Below are 17179 nucleotides of genomic sequence, written 5' to 3'. Positions count from 1 at the left end.
ATCAGTGAATTGATTTTATCTTTGTAAATCGAGCTTTGTAGATTTTTATTTTACCACTGATGGTGCAAATTCAATCATTTCAAGAGTAAAAATGAGATTTATAAATACAGACCGTTTACCATCATTTAGTTTTTATCGTAAGTACCGTGATGCTGAGGTCTCGTCTGTGATTGGTTGATTTTCTTGCCGCTCAACCTGCCTTCCCTGTGATCGGTGTGTTTGGACAGGAGCGGTCGGCTGCAGCTGAGCTGAAGATGTCCGATAATGGGGAGGTCGAGGACAAGCCCCCAGCTCCGCCCATGAGGAACACCAGCACCATGATTGGCTCCTGCAACAAGGACCCCGCCCCCCTCAACCACAGCTCCAAGCCCCTCCCTCCCAACCCGGAAGACAAGAAGAAGAAAGATCGCTCGATCCGATTCATCCTGACCGGAGGAGGCGATAAGAGTGAGTACTGAGAAGTGGAGCCCCCTGGTGGCTGGCTGCACTGTAGGTCCTAAACCCCGCCTCCTCACCTGTAAGCAGATGGGACATGGGTTCAATAAATTATTCTCGAAGATGGTTTCTATCATCGCTGGTAGTTTGTATCACACGTCTGTTCACGTCTTTAAGTTTCTGATAAGTTTGGTTTTAATTTGATTCAAATTTTATTTGATGAAGTAAAAAATGAGGTGAGACGTCTTGATTGACAGCTGAGAGTGAATTGCGATCGGTCGAGCACCTGTATTGGTGAGACCTCGGCTCCATCCTCTGATCACCAGCTTAGATTTATAATGACGTCATCGGCTCAAATATGCAGCGTCCGTGTTTGAGCTATTTTGGGTTCGTTTCTGGACAGTGAGGACGTGGAGACATGTCGTCTTTTTTCTGTCCTTGAACGAAGCATGAATTAGTTTTTTTATGAGCGTCACTGTCCGACTTGAATATACAACTACAATATTTATTTATTTTTACCTCATTTCATCCGGCACAAGCTCTGCTCCGCGGACACACCCGTCCTGCACAGTTATAATTTCACTGTGTCCTACTTTTCTTGGAGTTAATTACGCAGCTGTTAGATGCTGAGCGGAGGCATCCTTTGTACGGCGGCTGGTTTAGAACATCTCAAACTCGACTGTCTTATCTCAGCTTTTCATCATCTTTGTTATTATTAACTCAGAATTAACACGTCTGTATTAACAGGGCTCCAGCATCTCCTCTATTGGTGGGGTTGAACGGTATTTTCCTAAACTGACTTCAGAGAATATACAAGTAGATACAGTGATTTTTGCAGCAGAGCGTCTGATACCAGCTTTGACACAATAAGGCCAGACGGATGTAAACTCTACGACGCTGCTCTAATACACAGAGGGAGGCTTTAAAATAGAAACAGACACAGAGGAGGTTTAAGATTCGCTGATCGAGCTGCAACATCACATCTGGATGATTTCTCCGCTGCTGGTTTGATTTAAATAAAACTTTTAGTGCTTTTCTAAAGAATGAAAGTTTGTAAGTGGCAGTAATTCTACTGATGGTAAACAGCAAGTGCACTTTAACACAAAAATAATAAAATAAAACAGAACAGCAACAGATTCATCTGTTTACAGAGAAATCTAACAAAGAACTCAAAGCACACGGCGCAAGAAGTTTCCCCACAAACCTGATTTATTTCAAAATGATCCACTGATAGAAATGTTCAATCTGACCTTTAGCTTGTTTACTGTGGAGACACAATTTGAATTTATTGCCAAATATATTGAGCGATTACTGAAAAAAAAAAAGTACTGATGCCTATTTATATATATATGCTAACATTCACTTTATATTCATGAATGAACATTTAACATGTTGAATCAACGTTAAGCGACAGCGTCATCGCTGCTTCGACTGACGGCAACACACACACACACACACACACACACACACACACACACACACACACACACACACACACACACACACACACTGAACTAAAGGAACCAGTTCTGTTCCACATCTCACATCACATGGCTGGCCTACTTCAGACAATACATACATGCATGTTCTCACGCACGCAAATACACAGTTTACACTTTGACGGATAGTTCAGATAAACCAGTGTTCAGCCAGAACACAGCTGAAACTCAGGAGGGACATTTTTTATCAATATTCATTAACATCTAATTTCCTCAGTGTGAGACTGTTGGGCCGTTTACAACAAACATATTTTTCAAACGATTTATTACAAGTGCAGTTAACATTTCAAACTTTCAAATTACTTTTAAAATATTTCTTGTGTTTCAAGCTTTGTCTGTAATAGTTTGGAGTTTTGGAAATGATGCAATATCTCTTTTGAGTTAAATGATCAATACCATTGACAACAATTTGAAGCTACATGCTGTACCTCGTTAGCTTAGCATAAAGACTGTAAACCTGGGGAAACAGCTAGCCTGGCTCCGTCCTGCTGTAAGGAAATCTGCCTCCAGCTTCTCTAAAGGTCACTGGTGAACTTTCTGTATCTTGTTTGTTTAATCTGAACAGAACCTCAAACGTAAAAACAGTAGTTTCATAGAACGTTGTGTGACAGAGAATATTGTTGGCAGAAACTAGTTGGAGGGAAACCAGGGTAGAAAACTGGTCGCAGCCAAGAAATAATCTGGTACATGATGTAAAAAGAAGGTGTGTGTGTTTGTGTTTGTGTATGTGTGTTTGTGTTTGTGGGCTGAAGTGTTTTCAGTTGTTTTAGTTTCTAATCTATTTTGTTCAAGATCAAATCGTCTGTGTGGATGCTGTTGTATTCATGTTTTGTTAAAACTGCTCAATAGAAAAATGTTTCTCTCGAACTCTCGTCCCAGCTGCTGCTTCTGGATTTACACATTTACTGAAGCGAGCTCCAGTTTGTCTCGAGAGGAACGAACCTTGTTTTCGTCTTTTCCTGGTCCACCTTATTCCTCGTGCACACACACAGGGGCAGATTACCCATGATGCATGAAGCTGGTGGTCCTGCATCGTTGTCAGTCGTCCCGGCGGCTCTGCTGTAATGATTTCCCTGAAGATCTCCTCACATCAATTCTAACATATGGTGTCTCCTTTTTTCCCCTCACTCTTTCTCACTCTTTTTCTTTTCGTTCTGTTTCTTCTTTCTCGCCTCCTTTCTTTGTAAATTCACTCAGGTTTTCCTTGACCTTTCCCTTCACTGTCTGTTTCTATTTTTATTCCTCTTTTCCTTGGTACTGTTTCTCTCTGGATCTTCGTGCCTCATGTTTAGGGGAGTTTGTGATGGTTGCATTTCAGTTTTTCTGATTTCACTCATTTTAATTATTGTATCGGTGCAAGTATGAATCCTTCTCTTTTTCACTGCTCCAACATTTATGCTGAAGAAACAGGAATATTCTGAATTGTAAACATTATGTTTGGTTTGTTACAGTTTCTTGACACAATCTGTGTTTTTTTTCTTTCAGCCTATAAGAAAAAGGAGCGTCCAGAAATTTCTCTGCCATCCGACTTTGAACACACCATCCATGTGGGCTTTGATGCTGTTACCGGGGAGTTTACTGTAAGTGTGTGTGTGTGTGTGTGTGTGTGTGTGTGTGTGTGTGTGTGTGTGTGTGTGTGTGTGTGTGTGTGTGTGTGTGTCTCTGTGTGTGTCTGTGTGTGTCTGTGTGTGGTATTTGTGGTTTGTAGTGTGTGTGTGTGTCTGTGTGTGGTATTTGTGGTTTGTAGTGTCTGTGTGTGTGTCTGTGTTGTATTTGTGGTTTGTAGTGTGTGTGTGTGTGTCTGTGTGTGTGTGGTATTTGTGGTTTGTAGTATGTGTGTCTGCATCACTTTTTAATTGCTCACCAAAGGACCTGTGTTCATGGTTGCGTGTCCGTGTGTATAAATGTGTGTGTCTGTGTTCAATACACATACTTCACACATTTTTGTAACATTAGACAAAGACGCCTTGTTCCTCTGACTCACTCGATCCGCCTGACCAGGCTTTTTTAGCTGGGACTTAAAGAGTGTGTGTGTGTGTGTGCGTGCGCGTGTGTGCGTGTTTGTGTGTGTGTGCGTGTGCGCTCACTGAGCCGCTCCTCTCTCTCCTGTTATCTGGGACATCATTGCTGCTCAATGCACAGAAACATTTGTCATTTGTACTCAAATCAGTGCAACATCAATATAAGTGATAGAGGCTAAAGAAATGGTTTTAACATTAGGGAAAGGAATTGTGTGATTGAAGAATGCGATAAACTGACCCCAACAGAGGAGAAGAAAGAAAGCTGGAAAGAAGGAGAAGTAACCTGGTTCTGGGTGCACAGTGAAAATGTGACACGACTGCCTTGTCTGGACTCTTCATGAAGCGTGTGTGCATGTGTGTGTGTGTGTGTGTTGTAGGGCATGCCGGAGCAGTGGGCCCGGCTCCTGCAGACATCCAACATCACCAAGTTGGAGCAGAAGAAGAATCCTCAGGCCGTCCTCGATGTTTTAAAGTTCTACGACTCGAAGGAAACAGCCAATAGCCAGAAATACATGAGCTTCACAGGTACAAGTAAAGTGTGGACATTTTATTTATCAGTTAACTTTAGATTTATTTTTCCTGTAAAACATAATTTTAGCGTACTCAGCACTCAGCACTCAGCCGGTAGTGTAGGACTGACTCCACGATGTTCAGGACTTTGTCAGGATCAGATCTGTCTCAGGACTCTTTGTTCTTCTGGTCTCTGAAGACAGTTCTTTATGTGGTGATGCTCTCACTCTTCCTTCTTACCTGAACTGTTCCATTGTTTTTTCCTTGCAGATAAAAATACAGATGCCTACAGCTCCTCCACCACAACGGTAAGACCACTACGCACAGTCGCACATGTCTCATGTCAGACACACTGAGACGACTCTGTCAAACCTTTCCATGAATGTTTGCCACCAGCCACTCCCACTTTTTTCTGTCTCTGTAAAACCAAGAGAAATTATTAACACATTTTGCAACCTGTCATATGTGAGCTGGTAAATCTGTAGCCTAATTTAAGTTTTACGAGTTGACGTATTTAGTTTTTTTTTTACCCATTTCCTCTCAGTACGAAGGTCAATGGTGCATCTTTACGCCATTTTTCATGAATGTGGCTCAGTAGCTGGTGACTTCAAACTAAAAGTGAATGAAACAAAGGAGCTGAAATAAAAACAAAGCAGTAAAAAATGTCCTGCACTCAGGAGAACTGGAGCCTGGCTGTAGTTTGTCAGGGCATAAAGACAAGAGAGAGGGAGAGGGAAGGTGGGAGACAATGAGGATATTAAAAGGACAAGTGGAGGAAACAAGGTTTAATCTACAGTTTGACGAGAGCTCGAGATGAGACACAGAGTCGGTGGAGAGAGGGAGAGAGGGACTGACGGGCTGAGAGGAGAGAGAGAGAGAATCAGGTGAGACGAGACTCTGGAAACAAACGCTGACGATAAGAAGCAAGACTCTGAAATTCATTCATGTTTGTGCTGACGGGGCCAGGTGTCGTGTTGACAAGTGAAACTTTCCGTTTTCGTCGTGGGTTTGTTAGCTTTACCTTTTTGAGGTTTCTGAACTGTCCCCAGGTTCCTGCCCTCCACAGCTTTGTTACTACACTGACTCCTTGGAAGTAATGTTGATGCACTTCCATGAATGTGAGCTCAACTAGAGATCTGCTGGCTGAAACACTACACTCTTGAATTAAGGCTGTTACAACAATTTGTCGCAATTTTTGCCGCAGTGATAGTTTCTGAATGAAAAAGTTGCCTTTAAAACTAAAGTATGAAGGTGAGATTAAACATGAGGGCGGAGGAAGAGACGATGATGGCACTACTTACAATGCACTCGTCTTCCTCCCTCTCTCTCCCTCTCTCTCTCTCTCCCTCTCTCTGCATTGTGAATCAGCATCTTTTTCTCCTTTCACTATGTCCCTGTGTCTGCAGCTTGGCCACCACCCGAGAGTATTGGGAAGAGAGATAGAGCAGAGAAGAGAGGGATGGAGAGGAGGATGTTTGAGTGGCATCAGAAGCCAGACATGAGGAGAGGAGTGAAACAGAAACTGGTGGAAAGACGATAGGGAAAGAAAGGAGGTTAAAACGAGCAAAGAAGAAGACGAGCAGGAGGTGATGAGGCAGGAGAGGAAGTGAGTTCGTTAGTATGACGGGTCTCGTATCGCTATTAGCTCATGTGACTATGATGTCACTGAGGCGCCGCCCTCTCTCCCCCTATGACATCAAGCAGAGCGCCAAGGCCGTGTCAGAGACACCCGCCATTGCAACCGTATCCGAGGACGAGGACGAGGATGAGGCCGAGCCTCCGCCGGTGATCGCCCCACGACCAGAGCACACGAAATCAGTAAGGACACACACACACACACACGTTTGTACTTCTATCTTAGTGAGGACACTAACTGACATAATGCATTCCCTAGCCCCTAACCCTAACTTGAACTGTCTAAACTAAACACTCACCAGGTCTTAACCCTCAAACAGGCCATTGAAAAAGTGAGGACCACACAAAGTGTCATCACGTTCCAGAAAAGTCTTCCCTCTAAGAGGACTATGCTTAAAATGGTCCTTACAAATATATAAATACAAGAAAAACACACACCTCAGAAGCACTTCTTAGGTTTTACTCTTGTGAGCTGGGATCACTATTATTGTACATTATGTTTAAACAACTTTCACAATCAAGATATATACATATAGAGAGAATGATTAACTGAATATGAATGAAATGATATTCAGAAACAAAGTGTGTGTAATGTCTGTTCGACCTGCAAATATTTAGAAATGATGTACAACTTTCCAGAGATCTGCACGATAACCCACCAAACTCAATTCAAATGAACTGATGTTACTTATTTCTGAGAAAATGAAGAAGCACTTTCTCATTAACGTCGTCACCAAGTGTGAGAGGAGAACATCCAGGCTGCTGCTGCGCTGCAGGCCGCTGGTAACAGGAACACAGGAACCTGTGAGACGCGGCTGGACGCTCCTGAAGTTGGATAATAAGTGATAATGATATGTTATGATCCGTCACTCAGGAAGAATGAAGCTCTCCTGTTTTATTTTCGGAACTTTTGAGACTTTTTAGTGTGTACATATTAATTCAGCGTCATTCAGGGTCGTGGGTCTCGTGTGTCATCATTCAAACCATAGTTCTGTACAGTTCATGACACAATAATGAAATCCATCCGCTCAGTCATCATGTTTACATATTTGTGTTTTTTATTTTTCAGATATACACTCGCTCAGTCATCGAACCCCTCCCTCTTCCCCCTCCGACCAAAGATGCCGCGACCTCCCCCATCAACCCGCCAGCTGCTGCGGCCGCCGCCGTCACCCCCGCGCCGCCTGCAGACGGAGCTCCCAGCAGCCCTCCCAGTGCGAGCCCTGCCCCCGGACCCTCCCTCTCCCGCCCCCTGGACAAAACCAGGAAGAAGAAGATGTCAGACGAGGAGATTCTGGAGAAACTACGTAAGGGTCGCTCATCGCTCACATACACACATGAGAAACTCACACCTGTTAAATGATACAGATCATATTCATCTTATACGTTTATTGATATTTTAAAAGTAATATGACCACTGATTGGTTTAATATGAACAGATTTTTCTTTTCAGCACCAAAGGCTGAATCGTTTTAGTTTAACAGCATTAAAAGATAATTGATTAAAAGAAAATATTCTTTCAGCAAACCCTGCACCGTTACTTCAAATCAAATTCAAACTTTTATTCTTCTCGACAAGAAATCCTCACCATCATGTTCTCTCTTCCTCCACATACTGAAACATGTTGCTGTGTTTGTAACCTTGAATAAAGCCTGAATGTTTTTTAAACCATGCAACACGCCTGTCCAGATGTGCTCAGGTCGCCCTCTGCTGGTAAGACCAGGATCCTGTCTGTCAATCAGTCTGATTGACAGACCTGATATTCACTTTCCCCACCCCCTCTGTCCAGTCCTTACGTTTGATTGGTCGTCCTCTCTCTTTCCATCGTCAAGTCTCCTGCGGCTCCAGTGACTTCGACTTTTGTCCCGCTTACTTTCCCACTGTGGATTCTGAGAACGGGAGATGGATTTATCTATCTATCTATCTGTCTATCTATCTGTCTGTCTGTCTGTCTGTCTGTCTATCTATCTATCTATCTATCTATCTATCTATCTATCTATCTATCTATCTATCTATCCATCTGTCTATCTATCTATCCATCTATCTATCTATCTATTTGTCTGTCTGTCTGTCTATCTATCTATCTATCTATCTGTCTATCTGTCTATCTATCTATCCATCTGTCTATCTATCTATCCATCTGTCTGTCTATCTATCTATCTGTCTATCTGTCTATCTATCTATCCATCTGTCTATCTATCTATCTATCTGTCTATCTATCTATCTATCTATCTGTCTATCTATCTATCTATCTATCTATCTATCCATCTGTCTATCTATCTATCCATCTGTCTATCTATCTATCTATCTGTCTATCTATCTATCTATTTGTCTGTCTGTCTGTCTGTCTATCTATCTATCTATCTATCTGTCTATCTGTCTATCTATCTATCCATCTGTCTATCTATCTATCTATCTGTATATCTATCTATCTATCTATCTGTCTATCTGTCTATCCATCTGTCTATCTATCTATCTGTCTATCTGTCTATCTATCTGTCTGTCTGTCTGTCTGTCTGTCTATCTATCTATCTATCTATCTATCTATCTGTCTATCTATCTATCTATCTATCTGTCTATCTATCTATCTATCTATCTATGCATCTGTCTGTCTGTCTAATGATCTATTATCTATCTATCCATCCTTCCTACCTATCATCATCTTATCCCTCGTTCCTTCTCTCTGTCTTCGCCTCTGTTGTTTTTTCTCTGCTCTCTCTCTCTGTCTCTCTCTCTCTCTCTCTTGTTTAGTTGTATTTGTTCATTTTTCATCTCATCCCTCGTTCCTTCTCTCCATCTTCTCTGCTCTGCCTGTCGTTTCTCTCTGCTCTCTCTCTTCCAGTCAGCATGCTGCATTGACCCGAGTGTGATGAACGTAGAGTAGAATCAGGATGGATAGAAAGACACTATCAGTCTTCTATCCATCCACATTCAGTGAACGTCTCAGTATCATTCTGCTGTGGATCACAGGGCCGGGGTTTCCTTTTCTTGCTCTCCTGCAGATGTTGTTTACCGTCTGTTTCCATCAATAAGTGAGTTTTTCTTTCTCTCTCTCTGTTTCTTTACCTCAGGGACGATTGTAAGTGTCGGAGACCCCAAGAAGAAATATACACGGTTTGAGAAGATCGGCCAGGGGTGAGTCATAAATGTGAATGGTTGAATGATGAGATGAAAACCAGTTTAAATGCTACTGTTATAAATATTGTTTCTGAAATGTTGGTACTTCTTGTTTTCGTCTGGCAAATAAATGATTGACGTTCTGTCCGTCCTCAGGGCGTCTGGGACGGTGTACACAGCCATCGACATCGCTACGGGACAGGAGGTTTGTAGTGATGTGTAGATTTTCTCTTTCCTACAATCATCTGTTCTCTGTCCTCCTTCAGCTACACACTCACAAAGGTGATGCTAACAGAAGAACACAGAAGGAACAATCAGAGACAGAGACACTACACGGAAATCCATCTTCTTTTTGTCTGGACTAAAATGCTGGACAGACTCACTGACTGACGTTCAAGCTCAAAATCCCATAGAACTAAAAATGTTTACAAAGACAAAGATTGTGGTTCCGATGCTCCTTTACATTTAGGATAATATCTACAGGAGAGAATGCATTTCACTTTTTCCCTTGAGCAGTAGAGGATTGACTGGATAGAGAAACCACAATAAAAGAAAAGAGACACTGTCGAGGTTTAAGGAGGAATTTATTTAACATGGTGACAGAGTTAATCCTGAGAGACGGGAGTGAAATGAAGTTAAACCACGATGCTGACGTGAGTTAGAATTAATTTCCCAGACGGAAGCTGCTCTCAGACCCGCACTGAACCTGCAGAGCTTTTGGTGTTAATGGACGACGCCGCTGCAGAAATAGAAGAAACAGAAGAAGCGGCTGCTGGACGTCACAGGTTTGACAGGAAGTTTAAAGGTTCATCCAGGGTGTGAATCAGGTAAAGAGAAGGGAAGCGACTGGAGGGAGGAGAGCAGTCACAGGGAGAACATTGTGGCAGGAACTAGATTTAACTCTGACTTCAACAACTGTCTTTCAGGTGAAATTTAAAGCAGCTCGTCTGTCGGACTAATCCTCCTCACTTTCCCTCTCTGAGGATTAGTCTTTTTAATGGCCGCCTAACAACCTTTCACTGGCGATGGATTTAAATATTTCCCGTCCTCGCTGTCTCTTCTGTCTGACTGCCTGTCCCTCGTCTGTCTTCACTTTCCTTTTCATCCTCTTTGTTTTCTTTTTTTCAATGTCCCGATATTTGTCTTAATAAAACTGTCCCTCTCTCTTTTCTCCCTCCCCCACGTTCTGCAGCGTCTCAGTTTCTTTTCAGTTCTGCTCGGTGTATTTTAATGTGTATGAATCCTGACTACAGTCATCAGTGCCGTTTATATTTGGAATAAATGTATTCTTCAGTATTTCTCTTCTTTTCTCGCAGGTTGCCATCAAACAGATGAACCTGCAGCAGCAGCCGAAGAAAGAACTGATCATCAATGAGATTCTGGTGATGAGGGAAAATAAAAACCCGAACATTGTCAACTACCTGGACAGGTTAGAGACACACACACACACACACACACATCTGTAGTTGATCAGCTCTACATAATGTACACATGTGTAAAGTATTACTAAAATACTAGATTCCAAATATAAAGTACCGAGTGGTTTTCAGGTTCAGTGTCGTGATGGCAACCTCCGGGTAACACCTCCCCCCCGTGGAGGGGACAGGGTGTCTGGTTGCCGTAGTTACCTGTTTGTCTTGGGAGACATTGAGGCTCATGCAAGAATGGTGATAACCTTGTCATCGCCATGGAAACATTTTCACTGCCCCTGATTTATTGTGGGATTTTTAAAAGGACTGACTGAAGAAGGACTTTTCCTGTTTTCTTACATCAGAGTCACGTCTTTGTACTTAACCAGTCATTTAACTTCATCTACACAGAATGATCCAATGTTTCACCAGAGACGGAAAAAAAGACAATTTCTCAGTATACAACTTATAAACTGCAGATAAGAGATGAGGATGAAACAGGACAAGAACTGTGATAATCAATACATTTAAACTCTGGAAAAACAAACCTAAAAGTTAGAAACGACAAAGATTACAGGATGAAATGGTAAAAGAATAAGACAAGGAAACCTGAAAGTATTTATACACGAGTAACAACCGACAGATTATTGTGTAAAGAAAACGATCTGATTCTGAGGCCAAGTTTATAAATTGATCTCAAGGTTTTAAAATGTCACAGATGCTGAAATGTGTGTATCATTGGTATTTATTAATATTTGATTGCATCTATTGTCGGTCACAGTTACCTGGTGGGTGACGAGCTGTGGGTTGTGATGGAGTACCTGGCCGGAGGTTCGTTGACTGACGTCGTCACGGAAACCTGCATGGATGAAGCCCAGATAGCGGCCGTGTGTCGAGAGGTGAGAGAGGAGACGCCAGGATTCTGACGTGAACAAAAAGAACTGACAACAATTGAACAGTTTCTCTTTCTCTCTGGAGCTGATTCGTTTCCCAAAGTTTGACTGTCGACTGTTCAGAGCTTAAAGGGGTGGGGTTCTGTTTTTGGCTTTTAAAAAGCTGCTGGTTAAGGGAGCTTACCGTTTCTGCTTTTCTTGTTTTTCTCTTTTTAATTTCAAACCACTTCATTATCTTCTCTCTCTCTCTCCCTTCAGTGTCTCCAGGCGTTGGAGTTCCTCCACTCGAACCAGGTCATCCATCGAGACATCAAGAGCGACAACATCCTGCTCGGCATGGACGGCTCCGTCAAACTCAGTCAGTCCACAGCCGCATCATTTTTTATTTTAACAGAGGATTGTTGTTGTAGTTCCTCATTTGAACCAGCAGGGGGGGCTCTCATTCTGTTGTTTTAATGAGACACAAGAATGCTAAATGTTTTTTCATTCATTCATCGACTGAACTTCATTTGAACTCTGTTTTGAAATGAATGAGACTTTTACACGTTGATGGTAAATACAAACAAACACTCATTTTGTCGTCTCTCCTCCTCCCAGCTGACTTTGGGTTCTGCGCTCAGATCACCCCAGAGCAGAGTAAACGCAGCACCATGGTCGGGACGCCATACTGGATGGCTCCGGAGGTCGTGACCCGTAAAGCGTACGGTCCCAAAGTGGACATCTGGTCGCTGGGCATCATGGCCATAGAGATGGTGGAGGGAGAGCCGCCGTACCTGAATGAAAATCCACTGAGGGTGAGACTGTGTTTGATTTGAAGTGTGATTGAAGACGACGTGTCCGCACAGGAAAGATCTTAAACAGGCGGAGAAGGAGAAGTTGTCTGAGAGTCAGGATGAGAAATGTATCATGGCAGCGTTTCTCCTCGTGTCATTCTGAAAACCTCCACTGGATGGCACAATAGTTAAACACATCCCAGAGCGCCTCCATCTTTTCAGGGAACATGAATTTCCTTCAGCTCTGACCTTCACACCTGGGAACATTTAAAGTCCTTAAACTAATTTAAATTATTTGTCATTCATTTTGCTGAACAGGTGATTTAGATATTTTTTCTTATTTTACTCGTCAAGCTCAAGAGAGAAGGTGGAAATGTTTCGAACAGAGCAGTGATGATAATGATAGAATTCTATAGATCACTGCAGCTGTACTTTCAATGTCTCGTAAAGGGTTGAAGGTCGGACTCAATAGAAATACGTACAGACTTATATGTTTGCACACTTTTAGGATACACACTAACATGTTGTTGACGTGTGTTGCCTAGGCGCTGTATCTCATAGCAACTAACGGTACGCCAGAGCTGCAGAACCCAGAGAAACTGTCGACGATATTCAGAGACTTCCTGAACCGATGTCTGGAGATGGACGTAGAGAAGAGAGGGTCGGCTAAAGAGCTTCTGCAGGTACTTAACCCTAAAACTGTTGAATAATGAATCTGATCAAACTCATTTTAAACAGTGAACTGATTTTTTCCCCTGTTCCCTTTCCACCTCTTCCTTCCTTTTTCTCGCCTTCCCTCCCTCTTCCCTCTCTTCTTTCTCTTCTCCTCTCTCAGCATCAGTTTCTGAAGATGGCGAAGCCTCTCTCCAGTCTGACTCCTCTCATTGTGGCTGCCAAGGAAGCCGCCAAGAACAACCGCTAGCGAGCCTTGCACACCTTCATTTGTCGATCTATCTCTCTCTCTCTCTCTCTCTCTCTCTCTTTCTCTCTCCTTCTCTCTCCTTCTCTCTCCATCCCTCCTTCCTTTCTCTTTCTCTTCCTATTTTCTTCGGGAGGTGGCGATGGCTGCTGGGTTACATTACCAGCCTTTCTCTCCCCCGCCCCCTCCCCCCCGTTCCCCTCACAGGGAGAACGAACGTCATTCAGTTTGGTCCTGTAACTTCTTTTTTCAACACTCCACTGGACTCGGACAGGAAGTTGCAAGCTAACTGAGTGACATCATCTGTTGGTCAGCGATCACGTGATGTCCTTGCATTGCTGACATCACCGCCCCCTCAGTTCGACCTGATGTGGGAGAGAGATTGTTTCAGCAGAGCCCGAAAGACTCATGGGACTTTTTCTTTGTTGGTTTTTTTTATCAGTGTTTTTTTTCTACCTTGTCTTTAAAAGCCTCGGACCACAACAGCCAACCAGCGCCCTCTGCTGCAGACTGTGTGTGAGTGTGTGTGTGAGCGCATGCATGCGTACGTGTGTGTGTGAGACATCTTCCTGTCAATCATCTGTGGGTTTCAGTGTGACTCATTCTATCATCCTCTAAAAGTGCATTTGATGATTTTCATTTCATAGTTTTTTTTTTTAATCAGCCTTTGTGTGTGTGTGTGTGTGTGTGTGTGTGTGTGTGTGTGTGTGTGTGTGTGTGTGTGTGTGGATGTTAGGATGTGAGTCGGTTGTCACCTTGTGTAGTTTTTGACTCGGAGCAGAGGAGGTTTGGTTCTGTGTCGTGTCTGTAGTGAAATCTGTGAGCTACAGAATCTTAATATTAATTCTAATGAGGAAACACTGGTACGAGCGGAGCCGCCGACGGACTGAGTTTGACACGAGAGGCAAAGATTAGACTCTGTCACGTTTCTTCAGTCGATCCATTGAACCGGCAACATTTTCTTTGGCTCCAAACATTTAAACTTTCATTAGGTTTTAGCTTGAATCGAATCATTTACAGTAACTTAAGAGTGAAACTGGAATTTCTTTTACCGAAGAAAAAACTCCCACTGAACTTATTTTAACCAGCAGCAGTTATGGACGCTTCATTTTCATTATTAACTACTTGACCCAAAATCCTCTCTGTCAAACTCGCTCCATCCGCAGCTCGACGTTGAGACTGTGAGGGAGAGAATGTGCATGTCAAACTTTTTTAATACGGTACGTTAAAGATAGAGAAAATAAATAAAATGAGTTGTGATGATGCTGAAACTTGAAGAGTCGATACATGAAGGATGCTTGTGTACGATGGAGGAGATCATATCTTTATCCTATTTTCAGAAGAATGAGACAAACAGATGATTCAATGGTACTTTTTTTTTTTCACATCCCAGGAACCTCTGAGCAGACGGCGTTTATTTCATGTGCAAAAAAAAAAAAAAGAAATGTTTCAACTTTTTTTTTAAATGATCAATGTTAGAAAACAAACTCACTTATTTTCTATTTCAAGTTTATTTTTCTGCTACATTAAAAAATGTAAATCTTTTTCCTGTTAACCGACAGGTCAAAGGTTCAAATCCTGATAGAGCCAAAGTTTCCATCAGCAGCCACGGTTCTTCACTCAGTTTTTAAATTTTAGTGTTAATGCTTCGGTCTTTAATTGTTTCACTGGGGCAGGAATGACATCAATACAACCGACAACAGTGAATATTGTCGTCAACACTTTACGGCTCCAACTGATTATTTTGATTATTGGTTATTTATCTGCTCCTTGTTTTCTTTGTTAAGTTTCTGAAATATCAAAAAATACTGAAAGTGTTCTTCAGTTTCCCAGAATTAAAGACAATGTCATTGTTTGTGCAACCAACAGTTCAGAGCTCAAAGATTTTCACTTTCCAGTGATGCAGAACAATAAAAGCAGAAAACACTCACAATGAAGAGATTCATCAATTATCAGCACATTTGCAGATTCATCTCCTGATTTGCTGCAGAGAGGAAGCTGAGGAAACAATGACAACAAAGAAACTGAAACTGTTTACATTGTGTGTGTGAGTGTGTGTGTGTGTTTGTGTGTCCCATCTGCTTACATGGAGGAGGAGAACTATACTGCAGTCAGCCACCAGGGGGCAAATGAGACACTTGGCTTTACTTTGGGGCGCTGTCACATGAGTTTTAAAGACTCTGCAGATTTGAGTTACCTCCAGATAAACATTTATAGATTTGGTTCAAGTTGAAGCTCGGACATCTATGGCAACACTACAGTTCCTGTTTACCTCACGCAAAGCATCATGGGAAGTATAGTTCCTAAACACAGCAGGGAGTGTGAAGGTGGCTCCACAGTGTCAGACTGAAAACTTCATCCTCAGTGTTACTGAGTAAGATTTTAGTTGATGAAACTCTAAAGCCTCAGTTGTAAGTCAGTTATATAAACGACCCCTTCGCCTCAGTCTGGGGCAGAAATGAGCTTAAAGCTGTGACGCCCCCCCCCCCCTCCGTCCCTCTGCTTGTGAAATCAAATCCCATCGACTTTGTTTCTCTTTGTCCCTCTAATTAGAAATGGTAATTAGCGTTTGCCAGCTTTAAGCTCTCTGTCATCAGGCGAACAGGGAACGAGTTTTCTGGAAGCTGCGTCGCTGCTGCGTGTGAAACCTCCTGCAGTGGATTCAGTCCTGATGTTGCATAATGAGTTTCTGTGAACACACACTTCTGCTCAGTCACAGCTTCCGTGTCCAAATCCAATTCAACTGAACTTGTTTATGGTCAAATATTGAATTAAATTAAGTCCTTTAAACTTGAACATATCTTTGCATTTTAATATAGTTTACATTCTTCAAGTTTACTTTATGTGATTTGCATTAAAAATCTGTTGAATTGTTTCACGTCATTCTACTGAGCTTGATACTGTGGAATGTATAGATACCAGTGATATAACACAGTACAGGTTATATTAATATATCCTCTCTTCTTCTCTCTTCATCCCTTTATCCTCTCATTAACCTCCAGCCACAGCTGAACACAACCACTGAGGACTTTTACCTCCGCAGAATGTTTGAGATCACAATGAAACTGAAACTCTTTGGAGGAAAGAAACAGAAAAAAAAACATCACTTCTCCTTTAATGCGTGAACACAAGCTGTGAACACACGTGGATCCTCTGCTGCTGTTTGACAGACGAGGCTGAACGCTGCACTCTCTCTCTCTCTCTCTCTCTCTCTCTCTCTCTCTCTCTCTCTCTCTCTCTCTCTCTCTCTCTCTCTCTCCATCCCTCTCTTCTTCATCCTGCAGACACTGGTGCAGGATTTCTGCTCAGTTTCTTTTTCCTGGTGGAAACTCTCCTCCTCTGACGCCCTCTGAGTCTGTGACTCTCTGCATCATGTGTTCACGTGTCTCTGCTTCCTTCACTGTTTCTCCCTCATGCATCAAATGATCTGTTCCTCAGTATTGCAGTGGACCCCCCCCCCCCCCCCCCCCCCCCCCCCCTTTTTTTTTTAAATTAATGCTCACGATTACATAACAGCCTCCACTGCAGAGGACTTCAGACACACACACACACACACACACACACACATTTACTCTCCCGGGACATTTAACCTTTGTGTTTACATCTTCATGATAAATCTGATGTTGTGATCGTTAAAACATCAACATGACACAAACCATCAGAGACGTCACATGATCGTAACCTGCTCGTTCAGTTTGGTTCTTATCTTCAGTTTATTTCCATCTCTAAACTTTGAACTTGTCTCATCACTGGTGTTTATGTGACATTTGAATTGAATCTTTGGGGATAAAATCATACAAGACGGTGAAATATGACGATTTCTTTCTCGAATGCTTCACATCTTCATCTCAACGAGCTGCAGAGACGTTTCTGTGAATGATGAGTTTACATCAGGATTATATCAGGATTATATCAGGAGTTCAAGTTGTTTATGTCTCATTCCTCAACATCCCGGCCTCTTATCTCTA

At 42.4% G+C, this 17179-nt stretch overlaps 1 protein-coding gene across 3 annotated transcripts in view; it reads left to right on the top strand.

The window, feature by feature from the left end:
- Positions 1-15144, top strand: part of pak1 (p21 protein (Cdc42/Rac)-activated kinase 1) — a 34002-nt gene extending 18858 nt beyond the window's left edge. For 2 of the 3 annotated variants that reach the window (XM_069533825.1, XM_069533826.1), the window contains 14 exons: positions 228-447; positions 3420-3514; positions 4333-4480; positions 4736-4773; positions 6167-6283; positions 7170-7407; positions 9172-9235; positions 9374-9422; positions 10534-10646; positions 11408-11525; positions 11778-11877; positions 12117-12313; positions 12838-12975; positions 13128-15144. In XM_069533825.1, coding sequence (XP_069389926.1) covers positions 255-447; positions 3420-3514; positions 4333-4480; positions 4736-4773; positions 6167-6283; positions 7170-7407; positions 9172-9235; positions 9374-9422; positions 10534-10646; positions 11408-11525; positions 11778-11877; positions 12117-12313; positions 12838-12975; positions 13128-13214 — 1695 coding nt within the window. In that variant the 5' untranslated portion in view covers positions 228-254 and the 3' untranslated portion in view covers positions 13215-15144. The remainder of the gene's footprint in view (positions 1-227; positions 448-3419; positions 3515-4332; positions 4481-4735; positions 4774-6166; positions 6284-7169; positions 7408-9171; positions 9236-9373; positions 9423-10533; positions 10647-11407; positions 11526-11777; positions 11878-12116; positions 12314-12837; positions 12976-13127) is intronic. The other variant, XM_069533827.1, reaches the window with a different exon arrangement.
- Positions 15145-17179: the final 2035 nt, after the last annotated feature.

The sequence above is a fragment of the Paralichthys olivaceus genome, chromosome 11 (assembly GCF_024713975.1).
Source record: "Paralichthys olivaceus isolate ysfri-2021 chromosome 11, ASM2471397v2, whole genome shotgun sequence".
Taxonomy (NCBI): Eukaryota; Metazoa; Chordata; class Actinopteri; order Pleuronectiformes; family Paralichthyidae; genus Paralichthys; species Paralichthys olivaceus.
The sequence above is the reverse complement of the archived record's forward strand: the minus strand, read 5'-3'. Positions and strand labels throughout refer to the sequence as shown.